The 17,951-nt window shown below is 37.9% G+C and overlaps 1 protein-coding gene across 2 annotated transcripts in view; it reads right to left on the reverse strand.

The window, feature by feature from the left end:
* Positions 1 to 1,329: 1,329 nt before the first annotated feature.
* CWF19L2 (CWF19 like cell cycle control factor 2) overlaps positions 1,330 to 17,951 on the reverse strand; it is a 78,223-nt gene continuing 61,601 nt past the window's right edge. Inside the window, exons 13-18 of one of the 2 annotated variants that reach the window (XM_063330296.1) lie at positions 13,385 to 13,597; positions 12,159 to 12,275; positions 8,319 to 8,474; positions 6,867 to 6,947; positions 3,882 to 3,983; positions 1,330 to 2,963 (exon numbers count right to left, since the gene is read on the reverse strand). In XM_063330296.1, the coding sequence (XP_063186366.1) occupies positions 2,823 to 2,963; positions 3,882 to 3,983; positions 6,867 to 6,947; positions 8,319 to 8,474; positions 12,159 to 12,275; positions 13,385 to 13,597 (810 nt within the window). In that variant the 3' untranslated portion in view covers positions 1,330 to 2,822. Of the gene's footprint in view, positions 2,964 to 3,881; positions 3,984 to 6,866; positions 6,948 to 8,318; positions 8,475 to 10,814; positions 10,894 to 12,158; positions 12,276 to 13,384; positions 13,598 to 17,951 lie in introns of those variants that run through there. The other variant, XM_063330306.1, reaches the window with a different exon arrangement.

Below are 17,951 nucleotides of genomic sequence, written 5' to 3' on the forward strand. Positions count from 1 at the left end.
ATTTTCCTCTATCACTAGCTTGAGATTATTACCCTCACTCCGTACTTCAGAGTCCTTTCTGGTCCAACGAATATCAGTAGTTTTGCTGAAACTTGAACAAATAAATACGCGCAGACCATGAGTCAGGGAGGAAGACTTTTTGAGGTATAAGTTAGATATCTTTTGTGAAACACAGTGCTTCCCTTGAGGAACACAAATTGTGAGCAGAAGTGATTCCATTTAGAAAAACTGCATCTCCAGCACAGCGCTGGATAAAGGCTTTTCCGCGGCCTCCAAAGACAAGTCACCTCTGCCGCTTCCTGGTTGTCCTTGGGGGTGGGGGCAGATGAGACCAGAGGCAACATACACTTTCAGAGGAAACAATTTTTAGTCATGCTTTACACCACTGTGCTGGTTTTGTCTGGGATAGTTAATTTCTTCACAGTAGCTGGTATGGTGGTATGTTTTGGATTTGTGCTGAAAAGAGTGTTGATAACTCAGGGATGTTTTAGTTACTGCTGAGCAGGGCTAACGCCGAGCCAAGGCCTTTTCTGCGAGCAGGCTGGGGGGGCACAAGAAGTTGGGAGAAGACACAGCCGAAACAGCTGACCGCAACTGACCAAAGGGATATTCCGTACCATGGGACGTCATGCTCAGTATATAAAGCTGGGGGAAGAAGAAGGAAGCGGGGGACATTTGGAGTTAACGGTGTTTTGCCTTCACAAGTAACCGTTACCCATGACAGAGCCCTGCTTTCCTGGAGATGGCTGAATACCTGCCTGCTGATGGGAAGTAGTGAATGAACTCCTTGTTTTGCTTTGCTTGTGCGCGTGGCTTTTGCTTTACCTGTTAAACTGTTTTTATCTCAACTCACAAGTTTTCTCACTTTTACTCCTCCGATTCTCTCCCCCATCCCACCGTGGGGGGACAGAGTGAGTGGCTACGTGCTGCTGGGGTTAAACCGCAACCACCACCAAAGACTGCACTTTACCTAAACTCACTTCTGCGTTACCACATTCGAAACAACTCCTGGCAGCTACTGTTTCACATCCTGTTTGCTCTGTAATCTCCTCAGCAGCCTAAGGAAGATCAAAACTTACCAGAGAATAGTAGAACTGTCTCTTTTACCCACAGCTTGCTGGTGAAAAATTGTACCAATCAGACATTAAATCACCAAAATTATCATGACATCTTATTTTTAAGTTATTTCTCTTGCAGTGACACAGATTTACAAAGATACTACGAAAATAACTCACAACACAGTAGATATTTACCCCTACCAGACTACCTTGCCAAAAAAAAAAAAAAAAAAAAAGTACTAGCTCTTGAGGAAAGTCGCAAAACACCGCCAAGGGACTCAAAATGAACACTTACTCAACCCTGTAATATTTAGTGATCCTTTTCTTAATCTGAGCAGTTCACAACAGGTAGCAGAGCTGTACAGGGCAACGGTTCAGGAGGAAAAGAGCAGGAAGGACGTTGAGACACTTGCATGATGCCTTAACCTCTGCTGTGCTAAGGGCCTCCGCTTGCCACTCCCAGCCTTTCCCTGTAGCGCTGCAGTCTTCTGTTTGCAAGTTTGCACCCTTTCCCTTAACCACTGGGAGGACGCTGTGGCAATGTTTCCATCCTTGACCCTCTGTCCTTGCCCTGTGCCCCCAGCTCCGCACCCGCAAAGCCCAAGCCTGCTATGTCAGGTTTCCCACAGAAAGTGATTGACCCTGGTGAGAGAATCACCCTTTTTTCCCCCCTCACGCTTCCTCATTTTGTAACCTTTACACAAAAGAAAAAACAAAACCTAGTGAATAACCCAGCAGACAGTAGTCCTTTAAATAGCAGTCAGGCATTTCCCAGTGACATCCATACACAAAGCTGAACAATCAATTAACGGGCAACTCTCACCCCTGATCACAGCGTGCTCCAATCAGCGCGAACAGCATCGCAAGCGGGAACAACTGGCAGGGAGTTTGAGCAGGTCTCAACAAAAACTCTGTAGTTAATATTAGAACAGTGTTATAGTGGACTGCCTGCCACACCAGCGGGGATGCCGGGGAGAAGAGTCACCTGGGGAGATCTCTGTGGCGATTTGTTTCTTCTCTGGCCATTGGAGAGTGTTTTTCCTTAAGGTTCTTCACCGCTCCTCTCTATTTCTTTTTTGGTTTTTTATTGTCATCGTAAGTAACTGCTACCATTAAAGTTGTCATTTGCCACCAAAATGTCTCATCATCCTTTGTGCACCAGGTCAGCTTGAAAATACTACTTCATATGGAAAGAAAGTACAGAAAATTCTTGCGCAAGGGGGCAGCAGCAAGTTTATCAGTCACACCATACCTGAGCATTTGTATTACTGCAATGACCTCAACTTAAAGAACAAAGAGATTCAAAATCAGAAAATAATTTTCTGTACAGTGTCTTTTTGCAACAATGTATTTGTGTTAATCAAAACATTCTTAAAATTTACACCATTTTCTACAAAAAGTCACTGTGATAACTAAGCACCGTTATGCTACATAAATAAAGAAATTATCAGTTGCCTCAAAGATTATCAAAAACTCCAAAAGCAGAACATTTATTTTGAAGAATACCAACAGGGACATGGGTATTATTCTTTTGGCTCAGCTGAAAAATTAAAAACTAAAAACACTGTACACTTCTGGTCTGTCAGGCTTTCAGGTTCATGCGACCCACAGCATCTAAACCAGAAACAGGTAACGAGCAATTAAACAATATCCTTGGTTTTAAAATATATTAGCAATACTTAACACGTTGGTGTTATTCTTAACGTATGAAATATCCTTTAATGTAATTTATGGCTTATATGGTCCTTGACTGCAGGGATGTACTCATTCTTTCTTTTTGGTAAAGTCATATGGCTTCCACCACTGTGCAAACTGCAGCACCTTCTTCCTCTGATCCTCAAAATTCTGCCTGATTCCTTTTCTCCAGAGCCGCGGTTCCAAGTCCAGCATGCCACCAATGATTTCCTTTGCAAGTAGAACAAAGAGAGATCATGATAAGTGCAAAATTACCATTACTTAACACTATTTTACCATAGAATATAGAAATAGACATTTTCAAATGATTATTCGTCACTGCTTTCTTCAAGTGCTTTTTATTAAAACTGGAAATTCTGAAAAATACACCAACTCAAAAATTAGAACTGTAGCTGTTAGATGGTCGCCTTGGCAAAATTCTTTTAAGTACACCTTAGCAATGGACTGCATAAACATCCTAACATTGCAAGACTGTTAATATATTAGTACATTTGTGACTAAAAAGAGAAAAGTTCAGAAAAAAAAGCTTTGCACTTTGCTCTTAACTCTTCTTGAAGTAAGTTATATTTCTCCCCAATCACTCTGAATGTTTTTGCAATATTGACTCTTTCAATAAGCGATTGCTGTGACATAATAAAGAGAGGAAGATTTACTGTGGCTCTTCCTATATATATATATACTCTCTATACTACAGGGAGTAATTTAACCACATACGTATTATACTAGGAGTTGTCTGTGAGATTGTGTGTCTATGCACCCTGATTTATCCAAGCAGAAGCCAGTGCACCTATATGAAAATATTATGGCCATGAAACCCCCCTTTTTTTTTTTCCTTATTCTTAAATAGATGCAAGCGTTTTCCATCTACTAGATTATATGTCAAGTATCTAGAGTTCCTATTAATTCAGAAGAAACATGGATACAGAATCTCATTCCGAGTACCAGCCAGTGAAGAAATCAACGGCTCCTTTATTCAACAGGCTAAGTTACAATGACTCACCAAGAAAAGCCAGCTAATAAACTGGGATAAAGTACATCAAAGTGACTGATCTGGCAGCATCTGTTTTAATTACTTAAATTATACAAAACAGAGTATAATTGGTAAATTGATCTTTTACACGACAATACCTTTCCAAAGTAATGAGGGAACTTGTGTTGATCTTCAATGATATGAGCAAATCCTCCTTGAAGGCCAAAGTCCACAGAAAAGTATGGTAATCCTTTAGGAACCTGTACACACAAAACCACATTTTTAGATGTTTATCAGACTGTAGGCATTTAGTTAACCCTGCCTCAATGAATTTGAAAGTGGTTTCACATTTTATTTTAAACCACCTCTCGGACCAAGTTATAAAATTGCTACAGAGAACAGGTAACAACAACACACAACTAGATAAAAAGACACTGAAAAGATGATGACTGGGTGGCAGGACCTCCAGAAGACACCGCTACAGCACCAGGTAAGAGACAGGGAGGGACCAGGCAGCAGCACACACACTGAGCAAACACCTTCCTGACTCCACAACTCCAAACTATAGGGGACGAGTAGAAATTTTAACATAATCACCAGCAAGTTGCATTTATTAAAGATGAAATGTTGTATGATAACAGGAAATACTTCCCCAGAGGAAATGCTGATACTCGGAGGAAGGGGAAACATCTCTATGGAGAATACACTACCAGAAATCCCCACTACATGACTGTAAATTATTATTAACTTGCCGAATCAGGTAATTTGATCATTCATTCAGCGTACAGAAGAGACGCTGGTTATCCTGCCACAAGGAAAGACCCTTCAGTCTGGCAGAGCAAGAAGTTCCTTGAAAGCAGATCCATTTATTGCTAGTAATTTCAATTGCTAGTATTTCAAGTAATTTCTGCTGTTTTCTGCAGCAAGTTATTTTCTGCTCTTTTAAATGTGGAGGATGTTCCTCTATAGATAAGACTTATAAAGCTTCAAATTCATAAGTATTTCCTCTGCTACAGTCCAAATAACTGCAATTTTCACAAGGCATGTTCCATATATTGCTTGAAAATTGAGTCTAAAAATACTTAAGATTTAATTTGGAGGGGCAGTATAGCACAGCAAGAAACATAAAACATTTTAAATGAACTAAAAAATTGTTATATAAGGAAAAAATGGGTTGGTGGCTGACACCTTAAGGAAAATGTCAGCTTTTTCTTATTTGTGTCTAGCAATGTATCGGGTCTGTCTGGGATGGAGTTAATTTTATTCACAGCAGCTTGTATGGTGCCATGTTGTAGACTGGTGACTAAAGCAGTGTTGACGGCAGTGTTTGGGCTATTGCTGATCAGTGTCTGCTGGTGGGTCAGCTCTCCTGGCTGTGTCCTCCCCCAGCCCGATGCCCACCCCCAGGTCCCTCACTGCAGGGAGCGGACGGAGCAGCGAAGGCCTTGATGCTGTGCAAGGGCTGGATGCTCAGGCTCTGCCTCTGGACACCACAGTCCCAATTTCTGCACACAATCTGCCCGTTAGATGATGTCTCAGCCATGTCTGACCCTCCTTCCAGGCACCACCATCTCTTAATACAACTCTCCAACTTCCCAAAACCCAGCTCGGTTTCTAAACTGTACTTTCATACCTTCCTGAAGGCTACAGACATTTCTTTTGCCCTAAAATAATGTCAAAATCACACAACTGTGTAACAACTTATACTCAGATACATTTTATTAATTTAAAAGAAGTGTTGTGACTTAATCTGGCCTACCTTCAAATGGGTATATAATACAGTCACAAAAATGTATGGCTAAGAAGGATTCTTAAAGAAATCTAGTGTCCTGATGTCCTACCATGTGTCAAGAAAATTATACTTCATTTATTTCTGACAGATGTTGGCTTTCCCTGTTCTGAAACACCAGTGAGCAGATGATGTCCAAAACACACCTATTTTGTTTTCCATTTATATCCATCTTAAGTTTTCCCTAGGTCCTTGCTAAAAATTAAATTATTTCCTTCTTGTCTGTACCCAATAGTGCTAGAGAACAACTATATTCTTTGAAACAATCTCCTATATACAGAAAACTACCATCACATCACCACTACACCCATTTCAGTCTTTTCTTTCTTAGACCGCACAACCACTAAAGCACTTTCTTTAGTTAAGTTTTCTAACCTCTGCTCTCCTCCAACTCTCTTAAAATGCGGTGCGCAAAACAAGACCCAAATTTTCCAGGTGAAGCCTCACCATAAGGAGACCCATAACTGACTCCCATTACATTTATATGATTTTTCAGCTTATGCAGCAGAAAAAAATTTGTCTTTTTGCTATATTTGCTACCACTGTTGGCTTAGTTCAAGAGTCATCACAACATACAAAACCTCTCCTGCGATACAGCCACCCAAGCCCCTACTTTTCTGCATTTAATTTCTCTCTTTTTGTCATATCAGGCTTCATGTCTCATTACTAAAACCCATTTTCTCTTCCTCCTAAACTAGGATTTTTTTAGTGCAAAGGTGCTACGTTTATTAAAAGATACTTTTGGAAATTAAATGTTACTACATAGCAGTAATCTACTTATGGTAAAGTCTATATACCACACATCTTTCACTTTAATTTTAAAACGATGGAACAATCTTTGAACCTAACAGCCTCAGCATTATTCCTTTAAGACTTGCATATACAAAGATGTTTCAGTTTAGACAGTGTACCGTTCCCTGGTTTTAGAAAAAAAAAGATTTATAATGCTATTTATATTTACGCTTCATAAACTTAACAACACAAAAGGCTGTTATAGGTCAATGAAAAAAGACACATCATATTTTTTCCAAGAAAGTAATTTGCAAATCTTTGATCTACCTTAATTATTAAAGTTAATCAAGAAAATTATGCTGGTACATGTCCTCAAAATGCCAGCTTTGTTCTCAACCAATGCTCGCAGCTCAGCCCACCTTTTGTTGAAATAAATGGGAATCTTTTCCCTAATGTCAGTTAGGAGTTCAGTCAGACTTTTAGTTCTCATCATGCCCATGCCATCTCCTGAGCCACTAATCTAATTGTGTTCCCTTTCTTCTCTCTTTGAAACAGTTAATAACAAAAAAAGATGAGAAGAATTTGCTGAGAAATTCTGTGTTCAATACATTTCATTACTTACAGATTTCCGAACATCTTTTGAAGAAAGATCAATTAACTTCTTGTTCACGGACCACTCTTCATCAGACTCCATTATAGCTTTCTGTAAAATCATTTTATCTAAATGTGAAAACAGTCCTTCATAGAACAAGCAAAGAACTAACTTTTCAATGTAGTGAAGTACATTGCACTGCAAGTACCAATTATTGCTTAACAAAGTAACCTTATTTTTGGTAATCTTTCTGATTTCCAGAACATACACACTTCATAAAGGCATCGTATAATATCCTCAAACTCACTAAGTTCCTCTTTTTATTTTTTTTTTAAATTTAACTTTTGCCTGACACAAATTATCTCTAACAAGTTTAAACTAAAAGGTCACGTTTTCTTTTTACTAAGCTCATACAAAACCTCTTATGAATTCATTACATTAGATTAGCATTTTTTCCTTTTTTTTTTTTTTCTTTTTTTAAACCCTAAGAAGAGAATCCAGCTTAGAAGGCTGACTGCGCTTAAAAACCTTTTAAGCTGCCTCTGTATCCATCATACTATGGAAGTGGGTATAGGGTAGCAGAATGTACATACCTTTTAAATTTCATTTGCTTTATGTTTTAATGGTGGACAATTCTGAAAGTTTTATGCAAATGACATTGCATTAAATCTTGTACTTTGTCTTTTCTTTAGTATTCAGACAAAACACAAGTTTTACCAGCACTTGAAGCATAGCAATTAAATCAACCAGGTGGAGAGTATCAAATATGGTAGAAGTTACTGCATTGCTGTTCATCATACTGATTGTTACACTTCATCAAAAACCAGAAACTGTTTCAAAGAACAAATAACATAATTCACTTGTAAAAGGTAAATCATGATCCAGACTCTGAAAGCCCAAAGGCCTCAGTTCCAGGCAGAAGCTTCAACAAGTTTCTCCTTACAGAGTCAGTGGAAAGAGACCAGAAGAGCTATTGAAGAAATATCTATCATGCTGCCTAACGTTCATCATAAACCTAAGACACAGGTAAAATTTGGGTCTACTGAAATAAGACGTGAATGAAACATAATACATCAGTATTTCTTAAAACAGTGGACATTATTTACCCATTTTATGCTTGCCAAGGCACGTGTATGGGGTTTTAAGTTTATACTACAGGACTTAAGTGAGAAGTATTGTAATTCTTGCAGCACTTCAAGAAACTACTCATCTTCTCTCATCTTTTTTACATTTTTTCAGTGCAGTCAGGCTTGAAGCAACTGCAGTGATATGCAGCTCTTCCACTGACTACTTGAAAAACAGAATTACCTCACAGGACTTGTTTTCAGATCAAGGAATAGGATCAAAGAATGGATCAAGAAGTAGGATCAAAGAATCCATCTTTTCAAAAATCGTACTTGAATATCAAAAAAAGTTTTCCAGAAATAGATGAATTATGATAAATACATTCAAATGACCTAGAGAAAAAACATTTTTGTGTACCTTAAAGTAGATTGGAGCCATATCTCCTACTTCTTTTGGAAGAGGAATGCATTCGTATACCATGTGATACCTTTTCTTCATACTCATGTTTGTTTCTAGGAACACACAGTCCAAGTCTTTAGCTTCAAACATTTTCACCAATGCATTTCGGAACATCTGTTTAAAGAAAAAAACAAACATATAATTTGGATTAACTTTACAATGCTTTCAGATATAATATTTTACATTATTTCACTAACATATTTATTCATAATAAACTCATAATAAAATGGGTAACAGCAGCAATCATACTAGGAAAATTCCATATTATTCAACAATTTAATATGAACTATATTTCCTACAATACAAACACAGGAAGTCTAGAAAACAATTGTGAAATATGCGCTGCAGTTTTAATAAATAGTGCATATTTTTATAGTAGAAATTAAAACCATGTTGAACTCCATAACTGATGCTCCATAGAACAACATGGCTTTAACAGTAGGTCCCCAGCTTGCAATTTCTGAGAAGTTAATGTCTTGGTTTGTGTTGACACCTGATATCATTATCCTTCCACTATTCCTTCCAATTACACAGTTTTTTTTTAAAATGACATTTCCACTAGGCACGCTTGACCTTTAAGGAAAATACTAACATTGTCTCAAAAGAAAGCCATGGCTATAACCACCACCTTCCCTGTACAGAAGCTAACCAAATGCGAGACTGTAATACGTATGGTCTCAATGTACACGTACCAGTTCCTGTTAGAGATTAGGTACTGCACCTATTCAAAGTGTATTTCAATTTATAATTTTGCTAGGTCCAGCATCAGCCAGGGCCCTGCACACGTTCAATAGGCTCTGCAGACTTTCCTGCCTGACCAAGCTCTGGCTGCCCATGCAGATGGGCAGCTCTGACACAGGGCAGCTCTAAGCTGGGATCAAACACAGTGGAAACAGCCAAGGAAAAGAAAAAAAAGAAAAGAAAAAAAAAAAAGAGGTGTGAGAAGTGGGGGCCTGGCCCCACCCTTCACTCAGGAGCTGCAATTAAGCTCAGGCCTACACTTTTGGTCCTTGCTTGAGGTAAGTTTCAGGGACACCTGTGCCCAGCCATGTGCCTGCCTGATCTAGACCCTGCCTTGACCTTCAACCTAACTCACCGCTGCAGACCTGTCTGGCCATCACTGGGCTGTGGCTGACCCTGTCTACCATCACGGGACCTGCTCTTCTCCCGGCTTGGGTACCATGGGACTGCGCCTTGTCAGTGAGGTGGTTTCCCCCACCTGCCTTGCCCATCACCTTCCACCCCTGCTTTGCCTTCCCTGCGGAGCAGCCCATTTCCCAACCAAATGTTGGGAAGGACTATTACAGTTGCTACCCTGCAATATCAAGTGAAATACAAACCCACTGAAAAGCCCAGAATATCTGCAGGTGTTAGCTAGCGTTTCCCAGACTGCAATTTCTCGTTTTTAAATACATTGCAGTTCTCCTCCAAATTCTGAGCAGCAAAACATCAAGGATAATTAGCACTGGAAAGGGCAAAACCATTCATAAAAGCAAATAAGAGGACTTGGCTTATGCTCAAATGCACACGACACTGATGCATGTAACAGTTTAAGCAATAGAGAACATGTAAAAATGTATATCTTTTCATATTAAAAAAATTACATGCATATTTACTTTGGCAAGTGAGAACATCAGTCCGAGACACACAATATCATAGAATCATAGAATCTTCATGGTTGCAAAGGACCTTTGAGATCATTGAGTCCAACCATGCACACGCAAAAAAAAAAAAAACACACACACCAAAAAAAACCCAACAACCTACAATCTTTGCCACTAGAGCATGCCCTGAAGTGACACATCTAGATGTTTCATAAATACCTCTAGGGATGGTGACTCAACGACCTCCCTGGGCAGGCTGTTCCAGTGCCTGACCACTCTTTCAGCAAAGTAATTCCTCCTCATATCTAATCTAAACCTCCCCTGCTGCAACTTCAGACCATTTCCTCTCGTCCTGTCATTATTTACCTGGGAGAAGAGGCCAACACCCACCTCTCTCCAACCTCCTTTCAGGTAGTTGTAGAGGGCAATGAGGTCTCCCCTCAGCCTCCTCTTCTCCAAGCTAAATATGCCCAGCTCCCTCAGCCTCTCCTCATATGACTTGGACATTTAACATATGACAATATGTTAAATTCAAGTGCCTAAAGGCATACAGTATAAAAGAACCTTTCTTGCTTTACTCCAACATATCTTAATATAAATATCCCAGCAAAAATAGTTACCTAAAACATGTGCTCGATACAACATTTTATGAATATTTAAAAGTGTGATAATTTTTTTTTCCCCCTACAGCAATATAAAATATGGCTCTGGCATCAGAGTTTAGTTTAGCCACTGAGTAAATGTATGCTTATACTCTTGCTAAAATTTTCAAGACTTCCTCCTACTGAATTACATAGAAGCTGGAAAAAAAAAAAAGATATCTGTGCCACTCACCTCCCAAAGTAATTTGTTGCAAGGAAATGTTTAAACTGCCTATGAATGTATTCACAGGGTCAATGGATAACAGTTTTACCAACCAGTTGCCTTTTCTAGGAAGGAAAAGACTAGCATTGAATACAGGAACTGCATTTGCTTCTTTTCTTTATCTTATTTTCGTTCTCATACAAATTTGGAAAAATTGTCATCTATTTAATTAAAAGAGGTTAGGATAAATAGAAGATATTGAATAAACATATTTATCACTTTTCCCCATGCTCTGTTGTTCTTCCTGATCCCTATTTGTTGCACTTACTTGCTTCTTATTGAACTCAAGTGGGCATTTCTGTCATATACAAAAGAACTCTTTCCACATATTGCTTGGGAGAAGCATAATTTACTATGAAACATTGTACGAAAATTACGTCAGCCATGAGAATCAATGTGGGGAGCAAATTTGGAAAGTCAGAGAATTCATTTGCCAGGCTTGAGGCACCATCAACATTACTTAAACCATTTCAAACTCATGAACTAACATGCTTTTAAATCTAATCAACTGCAAGCGATGAAGACTTTCTCTAGTCTGAAATAGTATCCAGTATTTTGATATAAGGGGTTCCAAGTTGGTTTCCTCGTAGTAATCCTGACGGCAGAGCGGGAAGACCAATCACTGTTAATCTCTTAGTCAGAATCTTGTTACATTCCTCCCTTGATTTTCCTTTTCCAAAGAAAACAGAACTCAAAAACTTCAAAATGTCTTCATAAGAGTTGGAAAACATGACCCATCGTGCTTGGCGCTTTATTGTAATGATTCTTTTCAAAAAAGTAGGAAATTGGATTCTAACAGGGACCTCACTGACTTGAAGGAGATCGTTCTCTCTCAATTGACATCCCCCCGGAATCCAGATTATCTTCAACAACCTGAAGATACGTAAACAACGTATCTTCAGCTTGTGCTTCGTTTTAAGTGATCTTTCTGCCCTGACAATCCCCAGCGCTCCCAAGGGAATCTAAACTGCCAAGACAGTTATTCTACTTTCTGTAAGGGATCAGCTGTACCTACATCCTCCCCAAGAGATGTTCCTCTAACATCGTTTCAAAGACCTCCAACAACAGAGGTTCTGCAGCATTCCAGGCCACTTTTGCTAGTGTTTATAAATGAGAACTTCTCTTCAGTGGTTACCCTGCATCTCCCTTTTTCAATTTTTTGACCACTAATTTTCATCCATCGCATGAGAATATTCTACCCCTTAGTGGAATTAGAAAAGAGCTGCCAGGCTGGAAACTAGGGAAACAGGTACTTCTAAGAAGTGTATTGTTACACAGAACAACATTATTTTACAAAAATGTTAGAACATGAGACAGCTTCTCAGCTGACCTGGATTTCTTCCCAGATCTCTTCATCCAAAAGAGTGGCTGCAGTGTGGTGCTGTAGAGGGGCTATCAGGCAGTGACCTTCAGTAAGGGACTGGTAGCTTGGTAGAGACAAGTATACCTATAAAAAGCAAAGAAAAACTGAGTGCCTATTTTTCTAGCGTTAAAAACCTTCCCATAGCTAAGGCTAAGAAACATATCATTTGCTAAAATTCAAACCAAAAGAAGCCGTTACCTTCCAATTACAGCAGGGTATTGGTAATTTTAGTGTTTTTAAAAAGGTCCCATTATCTATCAGTAGCTCCAATGAGCTAGTAGTATCCAGACCACCAACATGGCAGTAATATCAGCCTTAATAGACCAACCAGTATCCTATTACCAAATCACATTGTTCAGTCCATTAGAATACATTTTTTTATATAGTTATATATAACTGTATGCATTTTTCATGAAATACAATATATAAATGCATACAGATACAGATATATCTGTATATTTATCTATTAGATATACACATATATATATACACACATAAATACATATCTGTATGCATTTTTTTATATATATATATACATATATATAAAAAAAATAAGTGTGACGTACCATAATACATATCTATGCATTTAATTCCTTGGCCTATAAAAAGTTTCAAATCAAATGACAAACATCAATAATTAAGAAAAACTTTGGAGAAAGAAAGACGACAAAGCCAATACTGAAGCATTTCATATGTTATAAATACAAACATTTATGCAATTTTTAAAAGCATTACAGAAACAAGAAGTTTCCCCAGACAAAACTTTTGTATGTTTGAAAGGATTTTAGGCTTAAAAATTGAATTCTCCACTTAATCTTCTTTGAAATTATTGAGATACATTTCTTCACCAGTTCAAATTTCCTCCAGGGCAGTGTGATTTAGTCTTCCACAAATCCACCTACAGTCTAATCTCTGCACTCAGATCTTTCATTACTGCTCCTGTCTTCCACAAATCCACAAGGCCGAATTTCTGATACCAAAGCTTTATAATTCACAACAGATTTAGATCTTTTTCTCCCTCACCCTTGAGGAATTTGTGAAATCAATTGGAAGGGCAAAGAAAATAAGATGCAGAACAATAAATCATTTCATAGAAGCAATTCCGTTTTTAATCGTAGGCACTCTAACATTAACACTGCCTTCCTTTACTTCTTTTTTATTTTTGCATTTGTGTTAAATTGCTATTTTCTTACCTTGGTGCCAATTGCAATAATAAGATGTTTAGAAAGTTCACTGCTATCAAAGCAGTATGGGCACTTTTCCATGCGTGCAGCAAGCTGCTGGTGCTCACGTATTGCTTTTCTTCTTTGTATTTCTTCCTCTTCCCCACTGCGCGCTCTTTTGGCTGCTTTGGAAACAAACATGTCATCCAGAGTGTAGTACTCTCTGTCAGTTTTTTCCATAAACTGAAAAGACACACAGAAAAAATTGTGTGTATATAAGCAAAAAAAAAAAACACTTAGCTCTTTGTTTTATCCTTTATTGAGAAAAGCCTAAAGTACGTAAGCGGTAGCATTGCTTCCTTCCATATGGCATCGCAACACACACAATCATCAGGTCCATCTCCAGAGAGCAGTCACACACACACACTCCCAGACAGCATAGGTATTAAAATATAGATGTGTCACAGCAGTGAGAAGAGTATATTACTATATTCCATCTCCAGTTAAGTGCTAGGTATTTCAATATTATCTTGACATAACTTCAGCTTTAAACAGATGCACAATTTTTTAAATCATATATAACCGTATGTTTTATTTCAGTCTTCCCCCTCCTCCTCCTCTCCTATTATGACTATCGCTATCCATTAAATCATCTCTTGTGAAATAACTAGACCATGACTCTGTACCTCATATTCATATTCTGTGAAAACATGCTAAGAGTTATTTCTACCAAGTGAACAGTAGTAAGCCATTTTGTGAAGAAAACAGTCTTTGTCTTCAATATTTAGTCTTTCTTGAGAGACGTGGATAACGAACACAACTAGCACTTTACCAGAAACAAGGTTGAATGATCCACAGGTTTTTTCTTTGCTAATTGCTACATTTTAATTAAATAAGCCATATTTAAAAGGAAACTCTGAAAATACTAGATTTGTTATGCCTCAGGGTCAGTGGTATCTTACAGGGTCTTATTGGTGGAAACACACACAAACTGGATATGTCTCACCTAGGCAGTATTTGGGAGGGACAGAGGCAGAACACTTATATATATTTAGTACTAGGCTTTATCAATCTTTTATTATTTTGATGACAAACAAATTCCATGGTGTCTTGCCTAAATCAAGACTTAGCAAGTCTTGATTGTAAAGATTAACTTTTTTAAGGATTTAGGAAAGTACTTCTCCATTTTCTGCTTTGGCTGCTCTACACGACTTCAAATTACGTGCCATTAATACCATAAATATTCAACGCGTATAGCTAAAGCAAATGTAAAAAGAATTCAAAAGAATTCTTTCAAGTTTTTCTCTTTAAATTAAATCCCAGTGCTGCGATATTTTTATGCTATACTTGACTGTAATTTTACCTTGAACAGTTTCAGTAATCTCCTTATCAAAATGACAGGGAGAAAAAAAAAAACCCACAACACAGTACACTATACACTTTTCTTGATATTGGAGGTGCTGGTCCTTCAGAGTCTTGGCAGATTTGTGTATGAGTAGTTTTGCTCCAAGAATTGCTAAGGAAATGGTAGAAGTGTCATCACAACAAATCCTTGTATTTTAGGACACTGACTGGGGTAGCCATGGCAAAGGACTAATGTCAGCTGAAGGCATTTTGAAGGCGTGCTGTCATAATTGAAACATAGTCTCCAAATAAGAAAAAAATCACCCAAATATCCCACATGTAGTTTGTGTAGATAACCTGACGTGAAAAGAATTTAAGACTTTATTTTGTAGTGTAGATAACCAACTTCCCCCCGAAAAACACAGACAAGAACTTTTGCTTTTCCTGAACGTTGCAATTCTCTTAACACAGACCAGTAGCTTATTTAGTATATGCTCAGTACTTCATTACCAAACAACTGAGGAGCAGCCTCCTTAATATTACTTTATTTAGCTGTAATACATTTAACCGCTTATGTGCGTTTCCTACTGGAAGCCACTGCAGACTAAAATGAACAGTTCAATAGCTCAACTCTGTTCTTGTTCTGTTTTACTAAAATGCTGTAATCTATATTTAAAACAAAAGGGAGATTCCTGAGCCATAGAAAAAAATATTTAGTGGTTTGGGTGGCAAAAATCATTGTCATACAAGCATAAGAAAGGTAAAACTGGAGCTTCAACAGAAGAAACACCAATAAGCAGTACTTTTTGTTTTGTTATTAACAAAAGTACCATGAGAATGGAAATAAACCTGAAACAATACACCTGGCTGACTACAAAGAAAAGGAAGAACTGAAATCGAAACACCTCAGATACCAGGAATACCACATGCAGCACAGAATACCATTACTATTTTGCTTTGGTTCCACTTAGAAGTAGTCATGGAAATTCCTGGTTATTTATGACCTCTTTTAAATAGTAGTACTTTTCGAAACACCTTAAAAACACTCTACAGATCCTTTTATAAAGGTCCCTTATGTCACAGGAACACAAGTCAAGAATTTTGTCTAGTGATGAAATAAATATTAATCTTATTAAATGGGCTGGATGACATCTTTCTTCAACAGTGGATAAAGCGCTATATACAATAAGATACCTGGGACCCAAAAGAGAATGCTCAACTAAAAAGCAGTAAACTTTAAAGAAGTACGTGCTGCCTAAAGACAGATTTGGTTTCTCCTGTTAGTGTCACGACCGACAGAAGATCAGTGTATTTCAAAAGGTAATTCAGTAAGACCAAAAAGAAATTATGTTGCTGTTCTTCAGGATTTATACTTTTCTGCATCATGTTCGACACAATATGAAAAAAATATTCATAATTCAATGACTGAAACCTAGCAGTAGGTCTGATGCAACATGAAGTCTAATAGATGACCTTAAGTGGAGTCAAGTCATCTTTCCTAAGTCAGGAGACTTAGAAAAACAAGCTACAAATGCAACACACACACACACAAAATGGAAAAGGAAAAAACAAACCAACAAATAGCCACTGGCAAAAGTTGGAGTCACACAACAAAATGGTGAGAAAGATTCCCCAGTTGCACCAGAGTTCTCCTAGTGCTTCCAGGAAATCCAACAGTACTGTTTCAGGATTCAAAATTAAAAGTCCTCAAAGTGAAGGGAAACAGTAGAAAAGATGAAATAATATCTTCACTTCTGATATTACTGAACAGACTACATGCATTCAAGGTAAGCTCCTCGTGCAGCCTGGATCCCACCCAAGGTCTGTGCATCAGGCTACAGTAAGTCAGTGGGGAATCTTAAAACTAAATTTTGGATTTTTCCTGGAAATAAAAGGATGTGTAGAAGAGTTCTTCATGCAGCTAGAGGCCATGGGAGCCAGACAACATTGCACTTCTGGTTTAAGATGTAATATATGTTGGTCAACAGAATTAGATGAAGCACACTGAGGAAGGAAGTAAAATAAACATACTGTTACTTTGGAGAAGTAAGGAACAAGAAAAGGTAGGTAGCAATGCAACATTTTGGGGAGAGAAACCACAGTAAAGGGATATTTAGATAAGGAGTATTCACAGATCAGGTTCAGATTACCTCTACCACAGAGTCTCTACCAGCAACAAAATTACAGATCCCATTGCAGTGCTAACAAATAACAAAAGGTAATAACGAATGCAAAGCAGTTCAAGAAACCAATACCCCAGCTTCAAAGACATTAAACAAGTGCTTGAAACAAGCAGAGTATAAGAAAAACGTTACTTTAAACATTTTAATCTGCTTGTGCAATAAAAAAGCCTAGTAATTAATAATTCATGTCCAACTGGATGCTCTTCAAGCACCACACGCTTCCCTTGCTGAAGAAAAACAGACAAGGACAAAGCGGAAAAATGAGGAGGTATTTTTTTCCCCCTTTTTCACACCTTTAAGGAGAAGTTTATGAGACCTTTATTCAAGTCGTAAGTCTAGCACATCAATGCACAATCCAATTATATTCCAGTTCTGAGACAGAGAGACCAAGTCACAGATGGTCACCCTATCCCTGAATCTTCATTTCTTGCCATTTTATCTCATCCTTTAGGTGACTTTAAAAGAGTGTTAAAACGGAATACGTTGTCACCTCCAAAAACAACAGTCAGGAAAGGAGTAAGAATTTCTTTGCAGCTCCTGTACTGCCACAGTGTCCTTCCAACATACCTCAGAACAGTTCAGGAAGTACAGAAACCTAAAAACAGGCAAAAATATGACCCAGCAAGAATTGTATGTTCCTACTGAAATAAAATATGATATGAATATAAGTGGGAAAATCCACTCAGCAATATTTTCTGCCTTAAAAACAAGCAAAAACCCACTAAAGATGCTTAGTCTGCAATATTGGAATAGTAGCAATGAACATGACTGACACACTCTTTGTCAGTAGTAAGGGAAAAAATATACATATTTTTCTAAGGGCATAATTTCTTAAATATCATCATCTTTTGAATCCTACAAGTGCCAAATATCAATGTGTCAGAACTGAAATAAAATAAAATGTAGCTGCTACCATGGCTGACTAGAGCTACTGCTACTCTAAATATTGGCCTTTTTGAAAAGTTATTTGGGAAAAACATGGAAATTCTCTTTCAAAAAATGTATACTCTTTTACAAGAAGGTGCCCAGTGTGTTCTGCCAATTGCATTATTTCACTATAACAAAATCTC

Source organism: Chroicocephalus ridibundus, chromosome 1 (assembly GCF_963924245.1).
Source record: "Chroicocephalus ridibundus chromosome 1, bChrRid1.1, whole genome shotgun sequence".
Taxonomy (NCBI): Eukaryota; Metazoa; Chordata; class Aves; order Charadriiformes; family Laridae; genus Chroicocephalus; species Chroicocephalus ridibundus.